Source organism: Pinus tabuliformis, chromosome 6 (assembly GCF_031772625.1).
Source record: "Pinus tabuliformis cultivar Carrire ecotype Pingquan chromosome 6, CPIR1, whole genome shotgun sequence".
Lineage (NCBI taxonomy): Eukaryota > Viridiplantae > Streptophyta > Pinopsida > Pinales > Pinaceae > Pinus > Pinus tabuliformis.
Window position 1 is genome coordinate 1,531,937,749 of NC_142292.1, and position 24,874 is coordinate 1,531,962,622.

Sequence of the window (24,874 nt, forward strand, 5' to 3'; positions counted from 1 at the left end):
AAATTTTAGAGAGGTACTAGCCCAAAAACACCCTGCAGAAAAAAGATTATCGTTAGATAAATCCTAAGGCTTATACAAAGTAGGCTCTTCAGAAAATGTGTTGAGAGTTGGCTGGTCCAACCGAGGACTATCCCCAAATGCTTAATGAGAACCTGAGAGATCTTCTACAAACACTAGATCAACCATCAAATCAAGTAGAGAAATAGAACAACAATAAAATTATGAAGAAATAGAGATACCTGCTACTTCAATCAAAATTAAAAATGTTACCCTAGATCCAACAAACTGAATAAGATACCTGTATTCAAATTATTCTAAGGGAGCTATTGATTGATAGTTTTCACATAATATTAAGCAAGAATTAAAAAAATGTTACCATAAATTCGTGAAGAGGAACACTACAGCACGTTGAAACCCCAAAGACTTTTACATTAATTCCAAAAGAAGTATACAAGAGAGCTTGAGAGCTTAGTACACGATCCAGAGATCAGATGAATTCACTGACAAATGACCTCCTATTTAAAGATAAATCCTCCAACGACTAGTTCGAGTGATCCTCATCAAAGCAATCTCGACTGTTGATAATGATTAAAATTTCTTTTAATCTCATCCATCGAAATTTTAAATTATTGAAGAAATTTGAATTTTTCAATTAAATGCATTTTAATTAATTCAAAAATTAAATTTTTGAATTAATTTCTTCAAAATTTTGACTTTGATTTAACCCCAGGGACCAAAGGCTTAAAATTTAGCAAAATAATTAATTTACCTTAGTCCCTAGACCTCTTAAAATTTAATTTTTAAGGACCAACGAATTTTGCCTTCGGAGAATTTAAACTTATTTAAGACCTAGAATTAATCAAATTTCTGGCTTAGGATTTTAATTAATTTTGGCCAGAAAATTTAATTAATTAACCTACAAGGGGATAAATTATTTTTTTAACCTTCAAACACTTTACATCATGATTTTTACATTTTTACATCTCAAGGGGGAAAACCCATTTGCAAAATACCCTCACAGACTACCCAGTTCTGTGACACAAATATAATCTAGCAGATCAAGCAATTTGTAATAAAATAACCTAACCAAATAGTTAGGATTATTCTCAAATCACTTTTACATTGACTCGATCTAAAACACTAGGACTCCCCTAAGATCCCAATGACAAAATGCATTCTGACTTTGGGGTAAGGCTGAAGGAAAACTCTTCCGACCATCCGAGAATGGATCGGTGAGACAAAAAATTCCCGGAATGTAGATCGTCACCAGAAAAGTAGGTTTACCTAGGTAATTACATACACGACACGGATCTGCTGAGATTATTTACATTACACACATGCAGACTGGGTTTACATTATAAGATGATGATCAAGCTGATGATGATAGCTAGATGGCATGAACACATCGATCAGGCACTATCCCTTTTGTGAAAAAAGGGGGTGTACTGCTATGGGTCATTGACACATAGTGGTCAACAAACCCAACCACACTTGTGGTTAGGAAATTCTTTCCCAATCCTCCCCCTACCAAAACCATGAATAGGCCTTGGAATCTCGCTATCTTCAAACCACTGGATTTTAGTAACCTTCCTGATGCGCCCCATACGTTACCTGATAAATATCATGATTGGTTGCCAAGGTTCAATGGCAATGATGTTACCATTGTTGAGAGACGCATTCACAACTTCTATTGGGAAGTGGATCATATGCTTATTGATCATGAGGATGTTGTCATGATGCTCTTTGCCCTCTCACTTGATGGGGATGCTAGAGAATGGTACTTTAGCTTGCCCCAAGGAAGTGTCACTGATTGGGACACATTCCATAATGCATTCAAGAAGAAATGGGCAATTGAGATGGATGGAGGTATGTCACTTGATAAATTCTTGGCTGCAGTAAAAACTGATAAAGAATCCGTTAAGGAATTTCCTCAAATGTTTGATAACCTCCTTAGGGAAATCCCTGATAGGTTTAAACCTTTTGATACCATCATTATTGATAGATATATCAAGGGATTTCATTTTCACTTGACTTATGCCTTCAAAGATAAGAATCCTCAAACCTTGGTTGCTTCTAAGAAGATTGTTGTTGAAGTTGAACAAAATCTAAATGCTTCCAACATTGATATGTTCAACTATCCTAGGGCCAAAGTCGAGTCTAAGCCTAAACCAAGCTCTCAAGCTGACCCCATCATACAAGCTTTCGTCCAAAAGTTAGATAAGTTCACCACTAAAATTACCGAGGGTCAAAAGTCTCTCATGAATGGGAGGGCTGTAATTGAGAGGAAGGAAGAGTCTAGGTCAAATTTTCCTCCTAAGAACCAATTTAACAAAGACAAGTCCTTTCCTAGGAAGGCCATCAATGAAGACTGTGTCATGCAACAAAATGTTCCAAACACCCTTGCTCCAACCAACATGGTTGACCAAGGATGGTCAACATGGTATCAAGCTTCTGAAGATCCTCAAGAGGGTAGTCTTTATGAACAGGAGAAAGACCCCAAACACTTAAATGTTGTCGATGAGACCCATCCTTTCAATAACTTGCTTGGTGATGCATACTTCCACCCACGACCTAGCCAAGCCCAAAATAATGTCCAAAATGATTCTGTGCTAGCCATTGAGAATAGTGGAAGGTTCAAAGATCTTCAATACTCTAGGAAGACTAAGGACCAACCCCAAGCAAACTCTAGTTTAATATAGATAGATTTTGCGGCAACAAGACCTTAGGCACTTCCATTTAATATATTGAACATGGTTTCCAGCTTTGCTTTCTGCGCTGTAGGTTGTGGTTTTTCTATTCGCTCTTTAGAGACACTATGCAATTTAAATCCTGTTTGGAAATCCAATTGATTGCATTGGCATCTATGGAGATTGGTATTTTCTGTAATGCCCAGCATTTGAAATACAGAAAACATGTAAATATTCATAAACTGGAAAACAGGAAGCTTAAAAACTTAATTTTTGCACTTACCTGAACTGCTTGCTGATCTTGTGAAGCTGTCGATACTGTTGCTGTTGAGCTCCAATTACCCAGGGAGACCAATTCCGCCCAGCCTGATTGAGTAGAAGCTGGCTGCCCAATCCAGCAAGCTTCTCACAGAAGCCCACTGTCCCCCGTGCCCAGGACCTCAGACGAACTAAAGCTCTGCCAGTAGCAAATCTCTCTCACTGCTCAATTTCTCCTCCTCTGGTTTCAGTGCTCCATTTTCCCCCTCTGGTTTCACTGCTCCATTTCCCCCCCCCCCTGTTCAGGTTCAGGCCTCCGCTATTTATTCACGGGCCTGGCGGTGGCCGCCCTCCCACTTGCAGCCACCGCCTCCCACGCATTGATGGCTCTCCGATCCTTCTTACTGTCCTTGGCGCTCAGTAATAAATATTTAGCAGGTTCCACCCACTTTATTAATGCACTGGTATACATATATAGATTCTTTTTAGGGTCATTGATATTTACGATCATAACATTTCTTGTGTATGTTATAACATTTTTATAACTGATACTTTTATAACGTTTTTACTATAATGCTATAAAGTTTTATGTGATATACTTTATAACCTTTAAATTATATATGGTATAAGTTAAGTAATATAATTTCATAACATTTAAATTATATATGATATAAAGTATATTTCATAACATTTAAATTATATATGATATAAAGTTAATTAATATAATTTATAAATTCATATTATAAGGTCTAACCACATACTTTATAAAATTTAATACATAGATATATATTTATAAAGTTTAAGGTCTAAAATTTTATTAATGGGCTGTTACATACACTCCCCCTTCTGAAAACTTCGTCCCGAAGTTAGAGCTTTTAGGTTCAAGGATTTAATGGACATGACCTTTTCTATCCAGGTCCCCAAGCTATTCAAACTCATCCTATCCTCCCTAATCTCTTCTGCTCCCATCCTATCCGTCCTCTACTAGAGTATGCCATGGCGTCAATCTTACTGACCTAACCATTCATAACACGAAGGTAACAGCGTCGGCTATACCGACCTGATTCCCAGTAGGCATCCGGCAGTCATCATCACACGTCTAGGGGAGCGTGACTCGCACAGTTCTCCCATGACTCCAGGGTTCGGAGGATAAACGGTGGGTAATACCTCCACCCCTCCAGTAAAATTAGGGCTACTACCCTATCATAGAATCACTTTGAGCTTTAACTGATCTGAGGTTCTGTCATCACGTGGTCATCCCGGTAATTGGATACTTGAATCTGCAATCATACACTCACTCATGCATTCGTAAAACGTGCATCAGCATATTCAAAATAAGTCATGTTTTATTCACATATGATACTACAGTATAACATATTTTTACCATTTTCTATGCATGTCTTTTGACTTCCATCTAAAATGTATTCACTTCCGGATTTCTATGCCATTGATCATATTGACATGTAAAAATAACAAAACCGATTTATAATATCTTAATTTCTATTAGAAGTAAAATCCTTTAACTGTCTTAACTTTCCTTCGACAACTATAATTTAATAAAATGAACTACATATATCGTTTTGGTATCCATGTACCAGCAGAAGTTAAACATATATTATGTCACAAAATTTCACGTTCATCTATAATCATTCGAAATGTTTCTGGTTTATGATTTCGATACTTTAATGGTTGATGCAAAACGCTTTTTGACTGAAATAGGGTTTATAGAGGATTCATACACATTTATAATTCTAAAGTAACGAAATCCTTTTATTCACATTCAACACTGATGTACTTAGCAGTCCTAGGCGACTCATTTTATTTCTTCTTTACAAATCTGGAAATTACAGAAGCTCACCATATTCCAGATCTTTCCTAAGAACTAGAAGTCTAGATACACTGTTTTCATACCTAAATCCTAGACTAGAGTTTGAAGCTAAAAAAAAACTACAAGTTGAACCTTCTGACAGCATACTTTAAGACTCAAGAGCAGATTTATATGTGCGTAAAAATCTGTCTGTCAAACAGATAACAGAACCTTGAGATCGTACCTTCATCACTGATCATTTTTAGCCCATAACACAAGTCATACTTATCATCCCATTTGAATAGGTTGATGCATATATATACTGAGCTAAATGTCATTCAACCCAAGACCTATTTCATAGTACCATCTAGATGCATGCAAGTTGTAACTATGAATATTTTATGACCATGCTATTGACATACTATAAGATGAATTATATTTGTCATCAAGAAAATGTAACCCAATTTATTCAAGTGTCACGCACCAAAGGGTCATTCCATTAGTGTTTGTACCCTTAAGGGATTAGAGCATATATATAATTGTATCAGTTTATTTCACAAAATATTCTCCTAAACAGGGTAGAATTTCTCCGTATGATTTATGGGTCTGGGAGATCTTATGTATTCTAGCCCCTCCACAAAATTTCGGAGCTAGAGCACATCGTATGCTACCAAAAATCAACAATATGCATCCTATGCATGTGGAATAACTTCATCTACCAGACTGACATGGATAAGATAATTTAGAATGAGAGCTTCTATATTTCTCTCATCATAACTTTCTCTTCTAGCTACCTCATCAAGCCTAGTTTCTAACCCAACGGTAACATACCACAACTTTTAGAGTTAAAGTTTGTCTTTCTTTTGGGCTCCCCGACAGCATAAATTTTCTGATTTAACTTTGGAAATCCATCATTAATATATTCTGTGATTAAGTAAACATTTGATACCTGTATTTGGAAACTACAACCCCATCAACAATGAGGTCAGGTCAAGCCTTTTGGGCGACCATGAAACTATATCAACTTCCCACAAAAAAAAAAAAAAGTGGCTAAATTGACAACAACTCCAAAAGTTTCACCAAGCCATTAATTGTTCTCTTGTATTCAGAGTAAAATGTTTCACGCATCCCCTTGAAAACCTGAGGTTGGGAAGTTGCCAGAGATGAGAAGGATATGTTTCGGTTGCATTCCAATAACGATTATAGACAGGATACATATCAACAAATATGTCCTAAAAATTTCAAAGATCAATAGCTATAAGGTATTACAAATATAAATTCATCCAGGGAAGAGTGTTACCAAAAAAATCATTCAACAATCAACAAGAATCGATACTTAAAAAGAGCACCAAATGCACAATTAAGTCTATAACAATATATGTAAAACCATTTCATCTGTGCTACTTCCTTTGACTCTCAATCATATGTGCTTTGGCTCCATTCTTCATGGGAATTTTAAGCAGTGAATATTGGTCTCCAACAGCTGACTGAATATATAAGATAAACCAAAACGCCCATTCCTGATCAGAGTTGACAGTATTAATCAATTATCAAAAGTTAGGAGTGCAAAATTACACTATAACTGCTTTCACCGTCAAACCATCTCTTTTGCCTTTGAGGTCAATAATTAAGCTTTCGCTTCATTCTTCTGTTGAGGTATTGGACACTTGTATTCACAAGGGTCCTGGAAACAAAGCTTAAAAGTTAATGCACTCAAGCCAGAAAGTATTAGGATCCTCAGATTTAAGAAATAGGTAGTACTGCCTTATGATTCTCACAATTGATTAATTTTTGGGTTGGGTTTCTCATTGCCAAACCAGTCTTTCTGGCATGCACCAGGTAAATGCATGGCCTGAAGGAAGGAAAAGATGGCAACCACTTGGCAACCACTTTACCCCGGCCAACTCTTGAGAGTTTACTTGTCAAACTCTTTACTAGATGCAACCATTGATTTAATTTTATCAAGTATAATATGTACCTGTAAATAAATTATGTTTCTATGTCATTTTTCCTCAAGTATCTCTATGTATGATAGAGTTTATTACCAACGACCATTTATTTAATCAGCTCATGCAATTCCATGCACGAATTTCTTATTAGTTAAAATAAAGAAACTCCACAGAATGATAAATCAATTTCCAACTTCCATATCAACAGTCTGAATCAAAAGGTTACTTACATGTTTGAAACCAGCAGAGAAACCTAATCTGTATCAGTATATATGTGAGAAAAAGCAAAAGGTGTTTTGAAAGATGCAAGGTGTAAATTCATAAAATCGTAGTCTATTTAGGATTGTGTGACATGTTTTTGTAAATCCCGTACAATCAAATAAAATGTCAACAGTCAAACTCATTCGCTAGTAATGACAAACTAATGAAGCGAGGGACTCAATTCTAGCACCTTAAAAATAGAAATGATTGCTAAACATGTTGGCTGAATAAAGGTAAGCCATAATAATCATTCTCAACTTATCTGCCTCTGTCCTACATCCCTTCTATAAGAAAATCTGAGCTCCCTATTTCTTACTCTTAAGGCATTCTTGGAGCTCCCCTTTCTCTGCCATCTCTGTCAGAATATCAGCACCCCCTACAAACTCTCCCTTTATAAACACTTGAGGGAATGTAGGCCAACTACTGTAGACTTTTAATGTTTCCCTCAAACCAGGGTTGTAATCTTCATCTAGAATATTAACCGATTCATAATCTAACCCGTGTTCATTCAATATTGTCAAAACTTTGTGAGAAAATCCACACTGTGGGGCCGTTCTTGAACCTTTAATAAATACTACTATCTCATTCTCCTTTACCAATTTGTCAATCAATTGTTCCAAAGTCACTGTCAGTTGCACATGCCGGCCAGGTGTAAGACGAAGATCAGGCTTGGTCTGTCTCTTCTTTACCCATATGGTGTTACCAGATTCATTTCCAGGAGGAACCTTACCTATAGCATTTATGTGCTCCTCCATCCAAACTTTCCATGCATCAGTCAAAGCAGTGCGATCAGGTACATCAACAAGGGCAATCTGTAAAGCGACAGGTTTTGGATGAGGCAAACATGCTTAAATTTAGATATATTCTCACATCAAAGAAGTTCCGCTTTTAGTCTCATAGAATTCCATCAAAAATTTAGCTTTTTAATTTCTAATCATTGTATTCTACGCAGACTCACTAAACTTAATAACAAACTTGTTAAGTGAAACACCAAAGAACTGTACCCTGATGAAAGCAATTCCTTCAGATTTATTAGAGTTATTTATATGTCACATTGTCTGATCCATTGTGCATGACCAATATTGAAATAAGCAGAAAATGCACTCAGGGGAATAAAATTAGAAATAAGTACAACATTAGCCCAGCCTGAGATCCCATGCTGACTGTGACACACATTCCTCAGATCCTCTACATCCATCAGCTGCACAGTGACCCACTGAAGTAGCATGACTCCAGAAAATTTACCTCAGAACCATCCACTGACATTAAACTACAGAAGATTATTAGACCTCACACATCCAAGAGGTCTAATTATGCGAGTTGATAGGAATCGAAGAATATGTAGTAGAGCTTCATAGAGCAAGAGGAGAGCAGGGAGCAATGAAAAGGTGATTAAGTAAGAACTTCCTTAGATTACTTCACATTTACTTTGCATGATTTTGCATTTACTTGCCTTGCAATTGTATGGATCTTCCAGCCATAGTTTTAAAAACTAAAACTGGTATTCAAACAGGCCACCTATCAAACCATGTTTTGAACTGAAAGCAGATCCAACAGGATTCAATGAACTGGTTTTTTTTAAAAACATATAAAAATGATTAATTTTTAATGAAAAAAAATCATTTTTAAGATTACAAACTATTAAAGGCAATATACAAAGTTTGCTCACCTATATATCATGTAAGGGTGAACATACCAAAATGGCACCAAGTGCAATATATATCAGCAACAAAATACATAACAAATGAGGCTCTAAATTGCCTCTAGAGTCCAAAACCATGCAACAAGCTAGTGGGCCACTAACCTACTACAAATCACTGATCAACATGATCACTCAACAAACTCATCACCACTACTAGAAATGGGATCATCAGCAGGAGCTACACAAACATCATCTGGCTTAGAGTCTTTAGACTCTTTAAATCCCTCAACCATGTAATATTTTAAAAAAAAGCTTCTTAACATGTCAAACCAAATAATACATCAAAATCATATCAACTATATTTTTGTATCTGGTCATATTGGGATAACATCATTTATTGCGTATCACCGCAAGTTTTGTTACTCAAACTTTTTTTTTTTTTTTTTTTTTTTAACTGTTGTTGATGTGGAAGCATTCATGACAAGTCAAAGTACGAATGTGAACAGCACACTCCATGGAGAATTCAAACAAGATCAAAATGAAGCATGGATGTAAGGCAAAGTGAAATAGCATGGGCATAGAAGAGCATGCTTGTGCACAACAGCTTGGAGCAGCACCAAGAGAGATGGACAAAGTAAATGAAGGTGCAAAGATGGATTTAGGCAATAAGATAAGTCAACATGATAAGTGTGGAGACAAAACCAAGCCTGCAAAACCAGTGCGGTCTGGAGATGAATAGTGCTAGAATGAGCACATGGCTTGGCACTGAGTGGAAACAGCACAAAAGAAAGATGAAATGATATGTGCTAAATGGATGGATTCAAACAATGAGGCACAAAATATGAACAGGCAACAAGAAAGACAAAATCTCAGGACAATTCCCTACGCTCCCAAAACAATTCATGTTGCTACCATACCACAGGAGAAGAAATTCGAAATTGTTTGCGGCACGAAGCTTGAGAAAGCGTAGTAGATAGTAGAATTATTTTTCTTTTCAGTTAACGATATAGATTCAATAGTTAGAATTTATTTGTCTTGATTATGGCCCACTTGTAAACATTCTATGAAAATTGAAGTTGAAACTGTCATTTTCCAAACTGGTGGCAGAAGAGAAGGAATTTTCTCTTCCGTGCTCAATGAAAGGTCCTCCCTTTCTGAAAAGGGAAAGACCTGAGGAATACAAGATAACATTTTCTCAATATAGTCTATCCATTCTCTCTTTCCTCAATCAGAAGCAAGAGCCAATTTCAGCAAAATCCATACTTGTAATACTAATAGTATCTATTTCCAGTATTACCCTTCATAATAACAAATTGAGTTTACAGTTCTTGTCGACTTCTATCAATTAAAGAAAACAATCTGCTGACGCATGGACTCAGGGTTAAAAAAAAAATCAAAGCACTAGAGGTTGAGATGTGTTCCAATAAGACAACTGCTGAAAAAAAATGTTTTCCAAGCGTCAATTCCAAGCGCCTATTCAAGCTGCCATCAGTGCCTTCAACGATATGCCCTCTAAGTTGCAAGCAATCGTGATTCTTGTGAAACTCTCCCAAAATAAAATAAAAAATTGAGATAATTTCTTGTACCTTAAAATATTTGTAAGTGAGCTGTGCTTCAATTCGTGAGAGCAACTCCTACATCCAATGTCACTTTATCTACTGCCAGAACTCTGGAGTCTGCAGTACGAATATGTCACACAGTCACAGCTGAATAAATCAAGTTGATTTCAGTTTCGACCCCTAATATCTTTAAAAAGGCCTGTACCGAAATAAAACAACGGCTTCCCTGCGATTTACAGCGGAACTATCGAACCTAGCAAAATTTACCTTTGGCTGCGTTTGCTGGAATTAATCACGGGACGGCATCTTCAGTCAGAGTTCGGATCCCGTAGCCTTTCTAAGAAAAAATTTTAGATGGAAGGCTCGGGGACGGGCAAAAGCTAAAATGTCCATAATTGAAAAAAAAACGAACTACACCATGGATGGCGAATTTTATCAATTCATGCACCTTCGCCACTTAAAATTAACCGAATTCGGTCGAAGCAGAATGAAAATGCTAATAGACTCAATTTAGGTTTTGAAGCGGCTTCGATATCTGAAATATCATTTTTCCAAAGAGTTCACGTAACCAAGGATTTCTTCGCGAAATGGACCAAAGCGCATATCGGACGAAAGTTAACACCTCCAGGAATGTGAATATGGCGTTTACTATTTGAGTGTCGTTCTCATCTGGACCGACAATTAGCAGGCATTCGCAATGAACAGCGGAAACCTGACACGGAATTCATGAAAACATGATCAAATTAACGTGCCGAACAGTTCGAGACAGGGATCTATCGCAGAGTTTGAAACAAATGGGTTCAAATCCCAGCAAACCAACACCAGAGAAATGGGTATAATCTGCCGCCTCTGCAAAGTTACAAACGATTCCACCTTCGTAACTACGACAATTCTATTAAATTTCGCGCTGACGGAGGAAGTCTCCTGATGCCAAACTAAATTTGATTGTGTACACAATTACATCCCACAGAAATCCATTTATCAAATAACATTGTTACGGGTGCTTACCATCTAATTTTTTTTTTTCAGTACTTAAGAAATGGTGTCGGTTGTCCAATATTTGGGGCTACACTGGCTTCTGTGATCCGCAATCATTCATCACCAGCCCCTGCCCCTAAATTTAGGGATTTATACGAGATTCTAGCTGCGTAGGGCCTGTGAGGTCCCGAAGGGTTTGAACGCAGCTCTGATACCATGTGTAATGCCCAGCATTCGAAATACAGAAAACATGTAAATATTCATAAACTGGAAAACAGGAAGCTTAAAAACTTAATTTTTGCACTTACCTGAACTGCTTGCTGATCTCGTGAAGCTGTCGATACTGTTGCTGTTGAGCTCCAATTACCCAGGGAGACCAATTCCGCCCAGCCTGATTGAGTAGAAGCTGGCTACCCAATCCAGCAAGCTTCTCACAGAAGCCCACTGTCCCCCGTGCCCAGGACCTCAGACGAACTAAAGCTCTGCCAGTAGCAAATCTCTCTCACTGCTCAATTTCTCCTCCTCTGGTTTCAGTGCTCCATTTTCCCCCTCTGGTTTCACTGCTCCATTTTTCCCCCCTGTTCAGGTTCAGGCCTCCGCTATTTATTCACGGGCCTGGCGGTGGCCGCCCTCCCACTTGCAGCCACCGCCTCCCACGCATTGATGGCTCTCCGATCCTTCTTACTGTCCTTGGCGCTCAGTAATAAATATTTAGCAGGTTCCACCCACTTTATTAATGAACTGGTATACATATATAGATTCTTTTTAGGGTCGTTGATATTTACGATCATAACATTTCTTGTGTATGTTATAACATTTTTATAACTGATACTTTTATAACGTTTTTACTATAATGCTATAAAGTTTTATGTGATATACTTTATAACCTTTAAATTATATATGGTATAAGTTAAGTAATATAATTTCATAACATTTAAATTATATATGATATAAAGTATATTTCATAACATTTAAATTATATATGATATAAAGTTAATTAATATAATTTATAAATTCATATTATAAGGTCTAACCACATACTTTATAAAATTTAATACATAGATATATATTTATAAAGTTTAAGGTCTAAAATTTTATTAATGGGCTGTTACATTTTCTTTCTTTTCCACAAAATACTAGAAATTTATGACAAAAAGACAAAAATTAAGAACCTTGGACAAAGGCATTCACTCAATTAAAAATTATCTATGGATCTACACCTATATCTTTATTCAGTATAAGCCAAGCAAATTCATAAGCCTGCCGACTCTACATGCTTGCACATGTATTTTGTGGAAGCATAGTTTCCTCCCAAATCAGATATTTTACAGATTAAACCCTCTCTTACTTTCTAAAACAACCTACATTTTACAGACGTAACACAACTTTTATTACAATAGAAAACATAAGGCTGAATATAGATTATGCAAATATATAGAGCCATACCTTCTTAAGCTGAAGTTGTTCACCATCTTCACTATTGCTTACACATGTCAAACGCCAATTATAACCAGGACACAAATTATCTTCAAGCTGCACAAATAAAGTCAACTTGGAGAGTTTATCCCATCGAGACTGCACATGGTACTAGTTAAAGCATTGTATTTGAATGATTATTTTTGAACAGAAAGCTATGTTCAACAATTATAAGAATATATTATATAGTTGACAGGTAAAACTTACGTGGATAAAATAATTTTCTTTCTCCTCAAATTCTGTTGTTTGCAATTCTGCAAGAATCTTCTCTTCTATGGCTTCAACAATATTTTTTTGAATATTTGTGTCCAAAGTTCTCAATACTGACTTTTGAGAACTAGTTTCAGCCTTCAGAGCCTCTTCCAACATGTCCATAGTAAATATTTCATGGCAATCTAACCCATAACTGCATCACAATGATCAATGAAAAAATCTTCTTAATTTGCAGTGTACTTGCATTCTTTGATTAGGCTCATAGTGAATAGTCAGCAGTGTATTGCTTTTGTGCGTATAATATATATTACCTCATGCCAAACCAGGTCAAAATTAAACCATTAAAAACTACAAAACTGATCAGCAATTACAAATAGAAATTATCACAATAGGTGATAATCCTTTAGAGGTCCATATTATCACTATAGGTGATACTCTTTTGGAGGCCCAGGTTACTATAAACTGTCCATTTAAAGTAAAAACACGAGAGGAATTGGCAATCCAAGAAACATCTATTCATGCAGCTCATGTAAAAAATTTGTCTTCAAGGCATCAATAAAAACATGTGAAGAACTTTCCAATAACGCACTCGTTTGCTTTCTCAACAGAGAAAAAAATTCATCAAAGAAATTTAACTTCAGAGGCTTACTGACTAAAATACAGATATTCATTCACAGGATATAGGCATACCCATCTATTGCATTATACACAAAAACATTAGAGATACTGGAAAATCACAGATAGTGAGATAGTATTGCTAACTGAATTTTGTCAATGCTTGGGAGAAATGAATACAAAGTCCACTGTTTGATGAACTCAAAGCAAAGTTCTGAAAGAGAAGTTCAGATGATGGGAATTGCATTCCAGAAGAGTGGAGTATTGGGCAAGAAAAGTCAAAATCAGGAACCAATATTTGAATAGGTTGAAGATGATCAGGAAGTTGTTTGCACACTGTATGAACCCCAAATGGAACCCCCTTGGACAGCAAATTAGAAAGCTGGAATGAGGATGAGTCCTAGAGATTGAGATTAGAGTAGGTGTAACCCTCAACATATATGTGTAAGCTCTTTGAGATAAGATAATTTTATTAATGTCCTCAAATGACAAAGACAAAGTAGGTCAGTGGAACTCAAAAGTACAATTCAATAATAACAAACAATGAGACTGCCAAACCAGCTCCTGGTCAAAAGCATAAGCATAGATACAACATTATAAAGGGCTACTCATCATCGTAAGTGGTTCAAAAGGAGGGGGAAGAAAACCCTAGTGACCTCATGAAAAAAAAGCCGTAACAACCCCTACCTAGTGTACCACCAGAACAGATTCATTTCAATCTTGAATCAATTAACCACTGAGAGGGATCAAAAAAATAAAAATTGAGGCAGTGTTACCTCCCATGTTCTCACTGAGTGTAAAAGTCCTAAGCACAAGGATGAGACCCCAAGGGTAACTTAGGCAAGCCACCATTGTCACCTTAGTGACTTTGCCTTTCTCACTTTAGACTATGAATGGTCCTAGTCAAGGGGGGCTTCCCTAAAGTCGACTAAATTCAATGTGTGTAATATTCCACCTTGGAAAAATCCCAAATGGTCACTGTATTTTTCAGAGTTTGTAAAGTTTTCCAATGAAGTCTTTTTTCAAACAATTTGATGAAGGTAATGTTGAAAATTGTAACTAGGTTCAGTATTCATAATTATCTTTGTACTTGTATCGATGTATATTTCATGAAAAAGCAAAAGAAAAAGAAAAATTATTATTATTATTATTATTATAGTCAAACATGTTATTCATGCTTCTAGGGTTTATTGAGTCAAGAAGAAATTGTATCATGTGTCAAAGTCCCATTTGGACTATTTGTATCAAAAGAAAAATATTATTTTTGATTCTAGAAGAGTCTTTTTGACCCCCAAGACCAAGTCAGCCCTGCCAAGAGAAGTCGGCCTAGAAGAGGGCTAATTGGAGTTGAAAGGCTATAAAAGCAAGAAACTTCATCCTCATTTGCACACTTACACTCACAAGTTCGATCTCTAAGCAAGAGAAGAAGAAAAGTGCGAAGGTCAAGGAAGAGAGAGAAATCCAAGAAGGAAAGTAAAATCTGAATCTCTGCTTGTTTCTGTCCACACGTGTGAGATTTCTAGGGTTATTCTGCAAGTTGCAAGGCCGAAGTTGCAAGTATGAATTTTAGATCTGAGTTGCAGGGCTGAAAATTCTGAGTTGCAAGGCTGAAATTCTGAATTGGACCAGATTTGGTGAAGTTTGACAACATTGACCTTGTGGACTTAAACTTGCTTGAGGAAGGTTCTGAAAGAGGGCTGACTTGGGGCATGATAAGGTCTTGGTCTCTGGGTCTTGGATGTCTCACTTTGATCTGATTCTATAAGAAGAGAAGAGTTGACTGGGTTTCCCCCTTGTAGGGGTTTTGCCCTGACTTGGAGCCTATGTCTTGTGTTCTTTGTGTTCTTATGATCTTCATGCATTTTATATTTTGGTAATTACTTGATGAAGAAGACATAAGTAATAAAAGGAAGAAAAATACTCACAAATAATTATCAAGAAAGAGGAACCAACCCTAATCATCAAGTACATTCATTTCTCAACAGGGTATCAAAGCTAAGGTGAAGGAAGTAAGTCAAAAGATCTCATTCTTGTTGGCACCCTTGTTGGAAGACATTCTTGAAGCAATTATCTATTCTTTTTCTCTCTCTTCAATGGAAAACTATATGAAGAAAGGTCTCAAGGCTCTTAGAAGTCTCCTTGAAACTACCAAAGGTTGCATCATCATGTTCATCTCCAAGCTATATAAAGATGTCATGGATGGAAATCTCTATCTCTTTTTTGCTCTTACAGGTACTTTTGAGGATGATATTATAAGGATAATCAACAATGGAGCCTCTAGACATATGACAGGGGAATGTGGTCAACTCTAGACCTTATCAAAAGGAATCTCTGATTCTCTTCTCATTTAGTTGAACTTGGAGACAAGAAGAACTACTCAATTAAAGGAATTGGATCTACTTCTTTGGAGTTGGAAAACATTGGAAGCATTCATCTCAAAAATATACTCTATGTTCCAGGTTTGAAGAAAAACTTGCTTTCTATTTCTTGTCTAGAAGATAAACGTGATAGAGATGCTTTTGTTGATGGCAAAGTTATTGTATGGGCTAAGGGATCTAGTACTGAAAATGCTAAGACTATTGGGATTCGTGAGGGGAGGTTGTATAGACTGTGAAAATTCCTACACTGGGATCCCTACTGCAGCACACTGATGTTACTTCTCCCACTGATTAAATCATACAAGTTATTTACTGTCTTCTACGGTAAATTTCGAAGTAAATACATTTGCAACCTTCACTTAATTAATATATTTGCGGAAACAAAATACTGAGCAAGAAAGAACAATGCAACACATAGGACACAATTATTTTTGGACAAATAGTCCCCGGAAAAACCCAATGCAGGAAAACCGGTGCAACAGCTCTGAGGGTTTATTATTATGCAGGAGAAAATTCTGAGTACAAATCTAGGATGCTCAACTAGCAATCCTTTACAGAGAAAATACTAGACAGATGACTGGTGAAATGATCTCACCCTGTCACTGGAGAATCAGTGACTAATCCTTCAGCTCTGGAGGCTCTGCGTGGCTTCTGCGCAGAACTGCGTCACCCTGGGCAGCTTCTGCGTCACCCCTCCTAGGTATTACGATGCTTCTCTGCTCTGGATCCTCTGTTGGCTGAGAAATCGACTTTCCTGCCTCCCAAACTCGCACCCTGGCTTCCAGCAACTAAACTTTGAATTCTCTCAGCAGAAACTCAACTTCCCCTCTTTGGTTGCGCTACCTTTGCGTCAGCACTGCATAGGCCAGCGTCAACCTTCTTCTGGACATCTTTCTATCCTCTCTCTGCCTTGTACTCTCCAAAAATTCCTTCTCCCAGATTCTCATTGCCCCTCTGCTGCAAGATCTCCTCAATCGATTTTCCTCCTGAGAACTTCTCACTTCAGAAAATCAATTTTCTCAATCTCTCTATGTGTTTTCCAAATGACCCTCAAGTCCCTTCTTATATCTTCCTGTTGGGCAACCAACGACCTAGATTAAAACATAATCAAAGGCTTAGATCGATTTGACTTGATCCATGGGTTTTTCTAGAAGTTTCACCCTGATTAGATTAATATCCATTAATATTTTAATTTTCCTAAGTTTAGGCTTAGGAACCCCATTAAAAATATTAATTATTTTAATAAAATCAGTTCTGGGTGGAATTTCCCAAAACGCTTTTTGGGTTCTTTGGAATACCTATGCCCTCCCTACAAAATTTGAGGCTTAGAGCACATCTGATGCTACCCCAAATCAACAATCCCTCTTAGCGAGGAATGTACTCTAGCAATACACTGCCTCTCTGCATACTGCTCTGACTCTGAAGCATCGTCTCTACGCTGCTGATGTCTGACATACTGTCCACCAACCACTGCGTTGTTGCTGCCACTGTACTGCTGCCTTTGACACTGCCACTGCCAATGCTACATTTGTACTGCAACTCCCTCTCAAATGTTGCATCTGCTATGCTGCTAGCACTGTCACTGTTAACACCACATCCATAATGCAACTTAGTTGCTGAGAGAAGCAACTGAAAACACCCAAACTGGACAAGTATCCAGTGGATACTCCTCAGTGCTGGCATCCTGAATGTTGCTAGTCCCACTCTCTCTTTTGAAGCTCTGCACTGTGCCTCCTTGCACTGCTACCTCCCTACTCTGCGCTACTCAGTTTATGGCTCTCCTAGCCACTGCATCTGTCAAATCATCACTCCATGGCACCAACTGAAACTCCACCATCCTACTACTCCTGATCATGGGCTCCCGTAGCAAGGTGATGATCCAAGAGGTGGGCTCCTCAAGGATCCTACTCATCTACAGTCCTCCCAACTACAACTCTATATCAACCCACCTCCCTCCTGGAGGTATCTCGGTTGTCATGGCGAACTCCTCCTTGTCATCTTCGTGGCTACAACTTTTGGATCATGCTTGTCATCCTTGTCCTTTTTCTACAATGGACACTGGGATGCATAGTGGCCCATCTCACCACATCTGAAGCACTTCACCTTGGAGACGTCCTTCTTACGTCTCTGTTGCCCCGGTTGTCCCTTCGATGCAAGGGTTGCGTTATCCTCTTCCTCCACTTTGGGCTTCGACCCACCGCTGTTGCTGCTCCTGTCAAGTTTTACCTCGATCAGGTCTCTCCTCAGCGCTTCTTGTTTCAAAGCTGCCCACATCTTGTCCCAATTTGGTAGTGCTAACCTGCCCAAGATACTTTGGACAAAGATCTGCCAATCATCTGAGACAGAGTTTAGAGCCAGTCTCACTAACTCCGAGTCTTGAGGAGTATGTCCCACAGCTGACAGCTCATCACGGGTCTCCTTCAGTTTCGTAAGGAACAAATCCACTCGCTCCCCCTTCTGCATCTGAGCAGATCTCAGCTTCTACTCTAAGTACATCTTCCGCTGCTCGGAAGTTCCCTGATACAATGTGGCCAAGGCATCCCACATTTCCTTAGCGGTCCCTTTGCTGGCAACGTGGCATACCACATGATCCTTGACCCCGTCCAGGATCATCCTCTTTGCCTTAGCCATCTCAGCTTTGTACTTTTTCAGCGGATCTGCATCCACAGGTTCAGCCACCACATTATCAATGTACATCTTGAGGGCATGCTCATCAAGCAGGAAGGTCATCCTAGCCTTCTAGATGGCATAGTTGGAAGCCCCATCCAACCTATCCTGAAACCTCAAGCCACTGGTTGCCATCTCTTCCAAAAAATTGTCGAATTGCTCCCTCTTTCTCCCTAATGCGTAGCTCCTAGACTGACTTACGCACTCCCTAATGGAGCTGGTAAGTCGTTGCTCCTCTGCTACTCAGCAATTGAGAAATGCTTATTTCCTTGAAAAGAAATCATTGAGGAAGTATTCCCTCACTATGCTCCACTGCTTCTTTCTTCTGACATCTTTTCAGCCCGGCAAAGCTGCCTACTGAAAAATCTGCGTCCACCAACTGCTCCTCACGCTGAGGCTCAGCGTTGCTCCCTCTGCCACTGCAAAAATCGAACTGGAAGCTCTTTCTCTCCGTCAACTCACTCGGAGAGAGACTCCCTCAGATTTTCAACCCTCTGGCAGGAACTGCACAAACCCTCTAGGGTTTTGACTTGCTGCCTCTTGCAACTTTTCGACTTCCCCTTCTGCTCAGCGCTAGGGTTTCTGATTCTGCTCATCTTATTTCTCCTGCACTAGCTCTGATACCATGTGAAAATTCCTACAATGGAATCCCTATTGCAGCAAACTAATGTTACTTCTCCTACTTGATTAAATCATACAATTTATTTACTGTGTTTTACAGTAAATTTCGAAGTAAATACATTTGCAGCCTTCACTTAATTAATATAGTTGCGGAAAAAAAATACTGAGCAAGAAAGAACAATGCAACACAGTTATTTTTGGACAAATAATCCCTGGAAAACCCCAATGCAGGAAAACCAGTGCGATAGCTCTGAGGGTTTATTATTATGCAAGAGAAAATTCTGAGTACAAATCTAGGATGCTCAACTAGAAACCCTTTACAGAGAAAATATTGGACAGAAGTCTGGTGAAATGATCTCACCCTGTCACTGGAGACTCAGTGATTGATCCTTCAGCTCTGGAGGCTCTGCATCACTCTCTGCGTGGCTTCTACGCAAAATTGCGTCACCCTGGGTAGCTTTTGCGTCACCCCTCCTGGGTATTACGCTACCTCTCTGCTCTGGATCCTCTGTTGGCTGAGAAATCGACTTTCCTGCCTCCCAGACTCGCACCCTGGCTTCCGGCAACCGAACTTTGAACTCCCTCAGCAAAAACTCGACTTCCCCTCTCTGACTGCGCTGCCTCTACATCAGCACTGTGTAGGCCAACGTCAACCTTCTTCTGGACGTCTTTCTATCCTCTCTCTGCCTTGTACTCTCCAGAAATTCCTTCTCCTGAATTCTCATTGCCCCTCTGTTGCAAGATCTCCTCAATCGATTTTCCTCCTGAGAACTTCTCACCTCAGAAAATCGATTTTCTCAATCTCTTTGTGTGTTTTCCAAATGACCCTCAAGTCCCTTCTTATATCTTCCTATTGGGCAACCAACAACCTAGATTAAAACATAATCAAAGGCTCAAATCGATTTGACTTGATCCATGGATTTTTCTAGAAGTTTCTCCCCTAATTAAATTAATACCCATTAATATTTTAATTTTCCTAAGTTTAGACTTAGGAACCCCATTAAAATATTAATTATTTTAATAAAATAACTTCTGGGTGGAATTTCCCAAAACGTTTTTTGGGCTCTTTGGAATACCTGTGCCCAAGCCTCCCTGCAAAATTTGAGGCTTAGAGCACATTCAATGCTACCCCAAATCAACATAGACTTCTAACATCTCTTCCTTAAGCTCTAGTACACCTAGATATTAGCCCTTGTGAACTATGGCATAGAAGGTATAGTCACCTTCACTATAAAATATTGCCATCAGTGAATCATATGGTTACTGGTGTCCTCGAATTGAAAGAAGAGCATGAAGGAGTTTGTAAGGTGTGTGCTCTAGGCAAAATTGCGAAGAAACCTTTTGCAAGCAGTGATACAAGATCCAAGGAGATATTGGATCTCATACATTCCGATGTTTGTGGACCCATCACAGATAAGTTTCTTGGAGGTCATCAATACTATGTGACATTCATTGATGGCCTTTTTAGAAAGACATGGATATATCTTCTCAAGTCTAAGGATGAAATATTCGAGAAATTTCAAGAGTTCAAGGCAGAAGTGGAAAATTTGACAAAGAGGAAGATAAAAACCCTAAGATCTGATAATGGTGGATAATCTACTTCCAAAGAAATTGTAGCTTTTTGCAAAGAAGCAGGAATTAAGAGGTAGAAAATTGTTCCTCACAACCCTCAACAAAATGGTGTGGCTAAAAGAAAGAAATGATCCATTGAAGAATCTGTTAGAGCCATGCTTCATGACCAAGACCTTCCCAAGTTCTTATGGGGAGAAGCATCTGTAACTATGAAAATTCTATCTATTGCAGCTACTGGAGATTATTCTTCTAACTCAGAAACTAATTCTGCATTTTATTTAATACGACAAATAACAAATAAAACCACAATTGCAATTTTCACCATACAAATATTGCAGAAAATAAAATACTGGAAACTGAGAAATTCTAACACACACAATAAAATTGACATAGTTATTTTTGGACAATTATCCCGGAAAAACCCAACTTGGGAAAACCAGTGCAGTAGATGACGGTTTTATTATTAATGTTCAGCAGCAAATTTGAGTACAATAATTTAGATGCCCAACTGCCAATCTAATCTGAAGAAAACACTGGAAAAAATATTATGACAATTTTCTCTCACCCCACAACTATTTTCTGTCTCCGAAATAGCTTCCCCACCCTCTGCGTGAGATGCCTACATCAGCCTCTACGCAGTGCCTACCCTAGCCCTCTGAAGATTTCGACTTTCCTTCCTTCAATTGTTCTGGGAACTGAAAACTTTCTCCCGAAATGCTTCTCCTCTCCAACTACTCACCCTCTAGCTCTATCTTCTCTGTTGGGCTGGTGCTACTGAGAAAATCGAATTGCCTAGGCAACTGAGTATCTACACTGGATGATCTCCATCACCACATTGACTTTCTTTTATAATCCATTGTTGGAGCACCACCGGCCAAAATTAAAACTAAATCAATGGCTAGGATCATTTCTGGGTCAATCCGTGTGAGTTTCTAGATGATTCACGCCTTATCTCAATTAATATTGATTAATTAACCATATTCCCTCAGTTTAGACTTAGGAAATATTTTAAAAACGGTTAATAATCTAATTGAGACACTTATAGGCGGAATTTCCAGAAACGATTTTTGGGTTTTGGAGATCTCATGTATTCTAGCCTCTCCACAAAATTTGTGGCTAGAACACATATGATGCTACAAAAACTAACACTCCCTCTTAGCGAGGAATGTGTTCTAGCGTTGTTGCCCCCTGTAGCAACACCCTATCTTTGCATCATCTTTTGTCATGATGTTGATGTCTGGCTGCTACTACCCACCAACCACTGTGCAACTCTAATATACGTTCCATATGTGTTGCTGCTAACTCTGCAAAGTTGCTGCCAACGCTGCATCTGCACTGCAACTCCCTCTTCATCTATTGCTGTTGCAACTACAACATCTGAATATCGAGAATAGCCTGTCTCTGCTATTGAAATGGGTTTTCCACCATACCCATCTGTTCTCTGAAATAAACAAACTTAGCTCTCCCTAGAGCTTTCGTGAGTATATCTGCAAACGGCTCTTCTATGGGAGCATACTATAGTTGAATTGCTCCTCGCTGTACACAATCTTTGATGAAGTGACATTGAATATCGATGTGTTTCGATTTGTCATGAAACATTGGATTCTCAGAGAGCTTTATGCACCTTTGACTATCACAATAGACACTGGTCGCCTCCATCCTCTACCTGAACAAGCTTACTAGCAGCTTCCGAAGCAATATAGCTTTGCACGTAGCTGTGGTAGCTACCATATATTATGCTTCTGCAGAGCTCAGTGCTACTGACTTCTACTTCCTGCTACAGCAAGAAACCATCCCTAATCCAACACTGAAGTAGTACCTAGGGGTACTTTCACTGTCCACTAAACTACCAACCCAATCCGCATTTGTGTACCCACTGTCTGACGTCATCCTCTTGAGTATATTTCAACCCATACTCGTATGTACCTCAGAATATGCCTCGCTATTGCCCAATGTACCCTTTTCGGTTTCACCATGAACTAACTAAGGGTATTGACTGCGAAGCAAATATTTGGCCTAGTGTTGACCAAATACATGAGAGACCCAATGAGTTGTCTATACAAGGTGGGGTCAACATCCTTGTCATCTGATGCATCTGTCTTCTTCCAGTTGGTAATCATGGGTGTAGACATGGGTCTGCAATCCTGCATTCTGAACCTCTTCAAAATATCTATAGCGTATCTTCCTTGCCCAAGGAAGATCTCCCCATCCTTCTGCCACACCTCCAATCCTAGGAAATAGTGCATCAACCCCAAATCCTTCATGTCAAATTCTGCTACTAGGTTCCTCTTGCAATCCTCTATGAACCCTGATGATCCTGTCAAGAATAGATCATCCACATACAAAACTAGAATGAGGGGCTCATCCTCTACCATCATATAGTAAAGGTTGGGATCTGCATCACTCTTGACGAATCCCATCTGCTACAAGTAGGTGTGAATTCTACCATACCATGCCCTGGGAGCCTACTTGAGCCCGTATAGAGCCTTATTCAATTTGCACACATGCATGTGCCTCTCCTGAGTCTCAAATCCCTCTGGATATTCTATGTACACTTCCTCCTCTATCACTTCATTCAAGAAGGTCGTCTTAGCGTCCATCTGGTGAATCTTGCATCCCGTATGAGTTGCTAGAGATATAACTAATCGAATGGAAGTGTATCTGGCAACTAGGGCGAAGGTTTTCTCATAATCTATCCCTTCCTTTTGTGCATACCCCTTTGCCATGAACCTAGCCTTGTACTTTTCCACATTGTCGTCTGCCGCATATTTGATCTTGTAAATCCATCTCGAGCCTACAACTGATATGTCTTTTGGTCTAGGCATTACCTCCCAAACATCATTCGTCATGATAGAGCTATACTTTTCTACCATGGCATCTATCCACACCTGACGTTATGTGACCTCCTGAAAGTTGAAGGTTTTGTAACCTGAGCTACCAATGCTTGGTATCTGTCACGCTATCTGCGTTGTCTCTTGCTCGTCCTAGTAGTCCCAATAAACTCCTTTGCATCCCTTAATGTCCAACCAACCTCTCTGCTGGCTTGACCACTTGTCATTGGAGGTTCTGTCAGCTCCTCCTTATCCTGTCTTTGCTGCTCCATCTGCTGAGAACTACCCGGATTTCCTGCCCCTGAGGAAATACTGGTACTGGTCACAGTGCTTGATCCCTGTGACTGTCCTCTTGCTTGTCCCACTGGCTTCTCCTGTGGCTGCCCCTGCTGCTGGACTAAAGGAGCTTCCACTAACTGATTCTGATCAGTGGCAGGCATCTCTCGAGACCTCCTAAAAGCTTGGTCCTCCATGAACTTCACGTCTTGTCTTACTACTATCTTCCTACTGCTAGGAATGTAGATTCTGAATGCCTTTGAGGTTTCATTGTACCCAACGAAAAACCCCTTCTCTGCAGTCTGATCCAGTTTGGTCCTTTTATCATCTGGCACGTGACAATAAGCAACGTTGCCAAAAATTCTGAGGTGGCTGACTTTTGGCTTCTTCCCCGTGAAGACTCCTTCTAGCGTTTTCTTCCCCAATGCTCTATGAGGAGTCTTGTTCTGAATATACACTGTCGTGTTACATGCTTCTGCCCATAGAAATCTAAGTAGATCCCGGTCATATAACATAGCCTTTTGCAGCTCCAACAATGGTCCTGTTTTTCTGCTCCACTACACCATTCTACTGTGGATTATATGGAGTTGTCCATTCTCTCTTGATGCCTTCCTTCGCACAGAAATCTATGAAGTCTTTATCAATATACTCTCCACCATTATCTGAGCGAAGTACCTTGATCTTCTTCCCTGTCGCATTCTCCACGAGAGCTTTAAACTCTCTTAAACAATCGAAAACCTCATCCTTGGTCTTCAAGAAGTAGATTTGTGGTTTTCCTAGAATGATCATCAATAAAGGTGACGAAATACTCCGGCACTGCTGAGAGCTCTAGTGGACATCGGGCCACAAATATCTGAGTGTATAAGTCCTAACACGCCATCAGCTCTGCTGTCACTCCTTGGAAATGTCGCCTTAGCATACTTCCCAAGTACGCACCCTCTGCACACATCATCGTGTTCAGTCCCTAGTTCAAGAACCCCTGTTACGGTTTCCTTGAGCATCCTGAGTGCTCCATGATGTAGATGTCCCATTCTTCTATGCCATAATTCATTTAGCTCCTTCCCACTGCTACTATTGCTGCCTA

At 39.0% G+C, this 24,874-nt stretch overlaps 1 protein-coding gene across 2 annotated transcripts in view; it reads right to left on the reverse strand.

The window, feature by feature from the left end:
- LOC149264566 (uncharacterized) overlaps positions 1-24,874 on the reverse strand; it is a 233,135-nt gene that overhangs the window by 69,109 nt on the left and 139,152 nt on the right. The window contains exons 3-5 of one of the 2 annotated variants that reach the window (XM_089428386.1): positions 12,825-13,023; positions 12,588-12,674; positions 6,994-7,774 (exon numbers count right to left, since the gene is read on the reverse strand). In XM_089428386.1, coding sequence (XP_089284512.1) covers positions 7,268-7,774; positions 12,588-12,674; positions 12,825-13,023 — 793 coding nt within the window. In that variant the 3' untranslated portion in view covers positions 6,994-7,267. Of the gene's footprint in view, positions 1-6,993; positions 7,775-12,587; positions 12,675-12,824; positions 13,024-24,874 lie in introns of those variants that run through there. The other variant, XM_089428392.1, reaches the window with a different exon arrangement.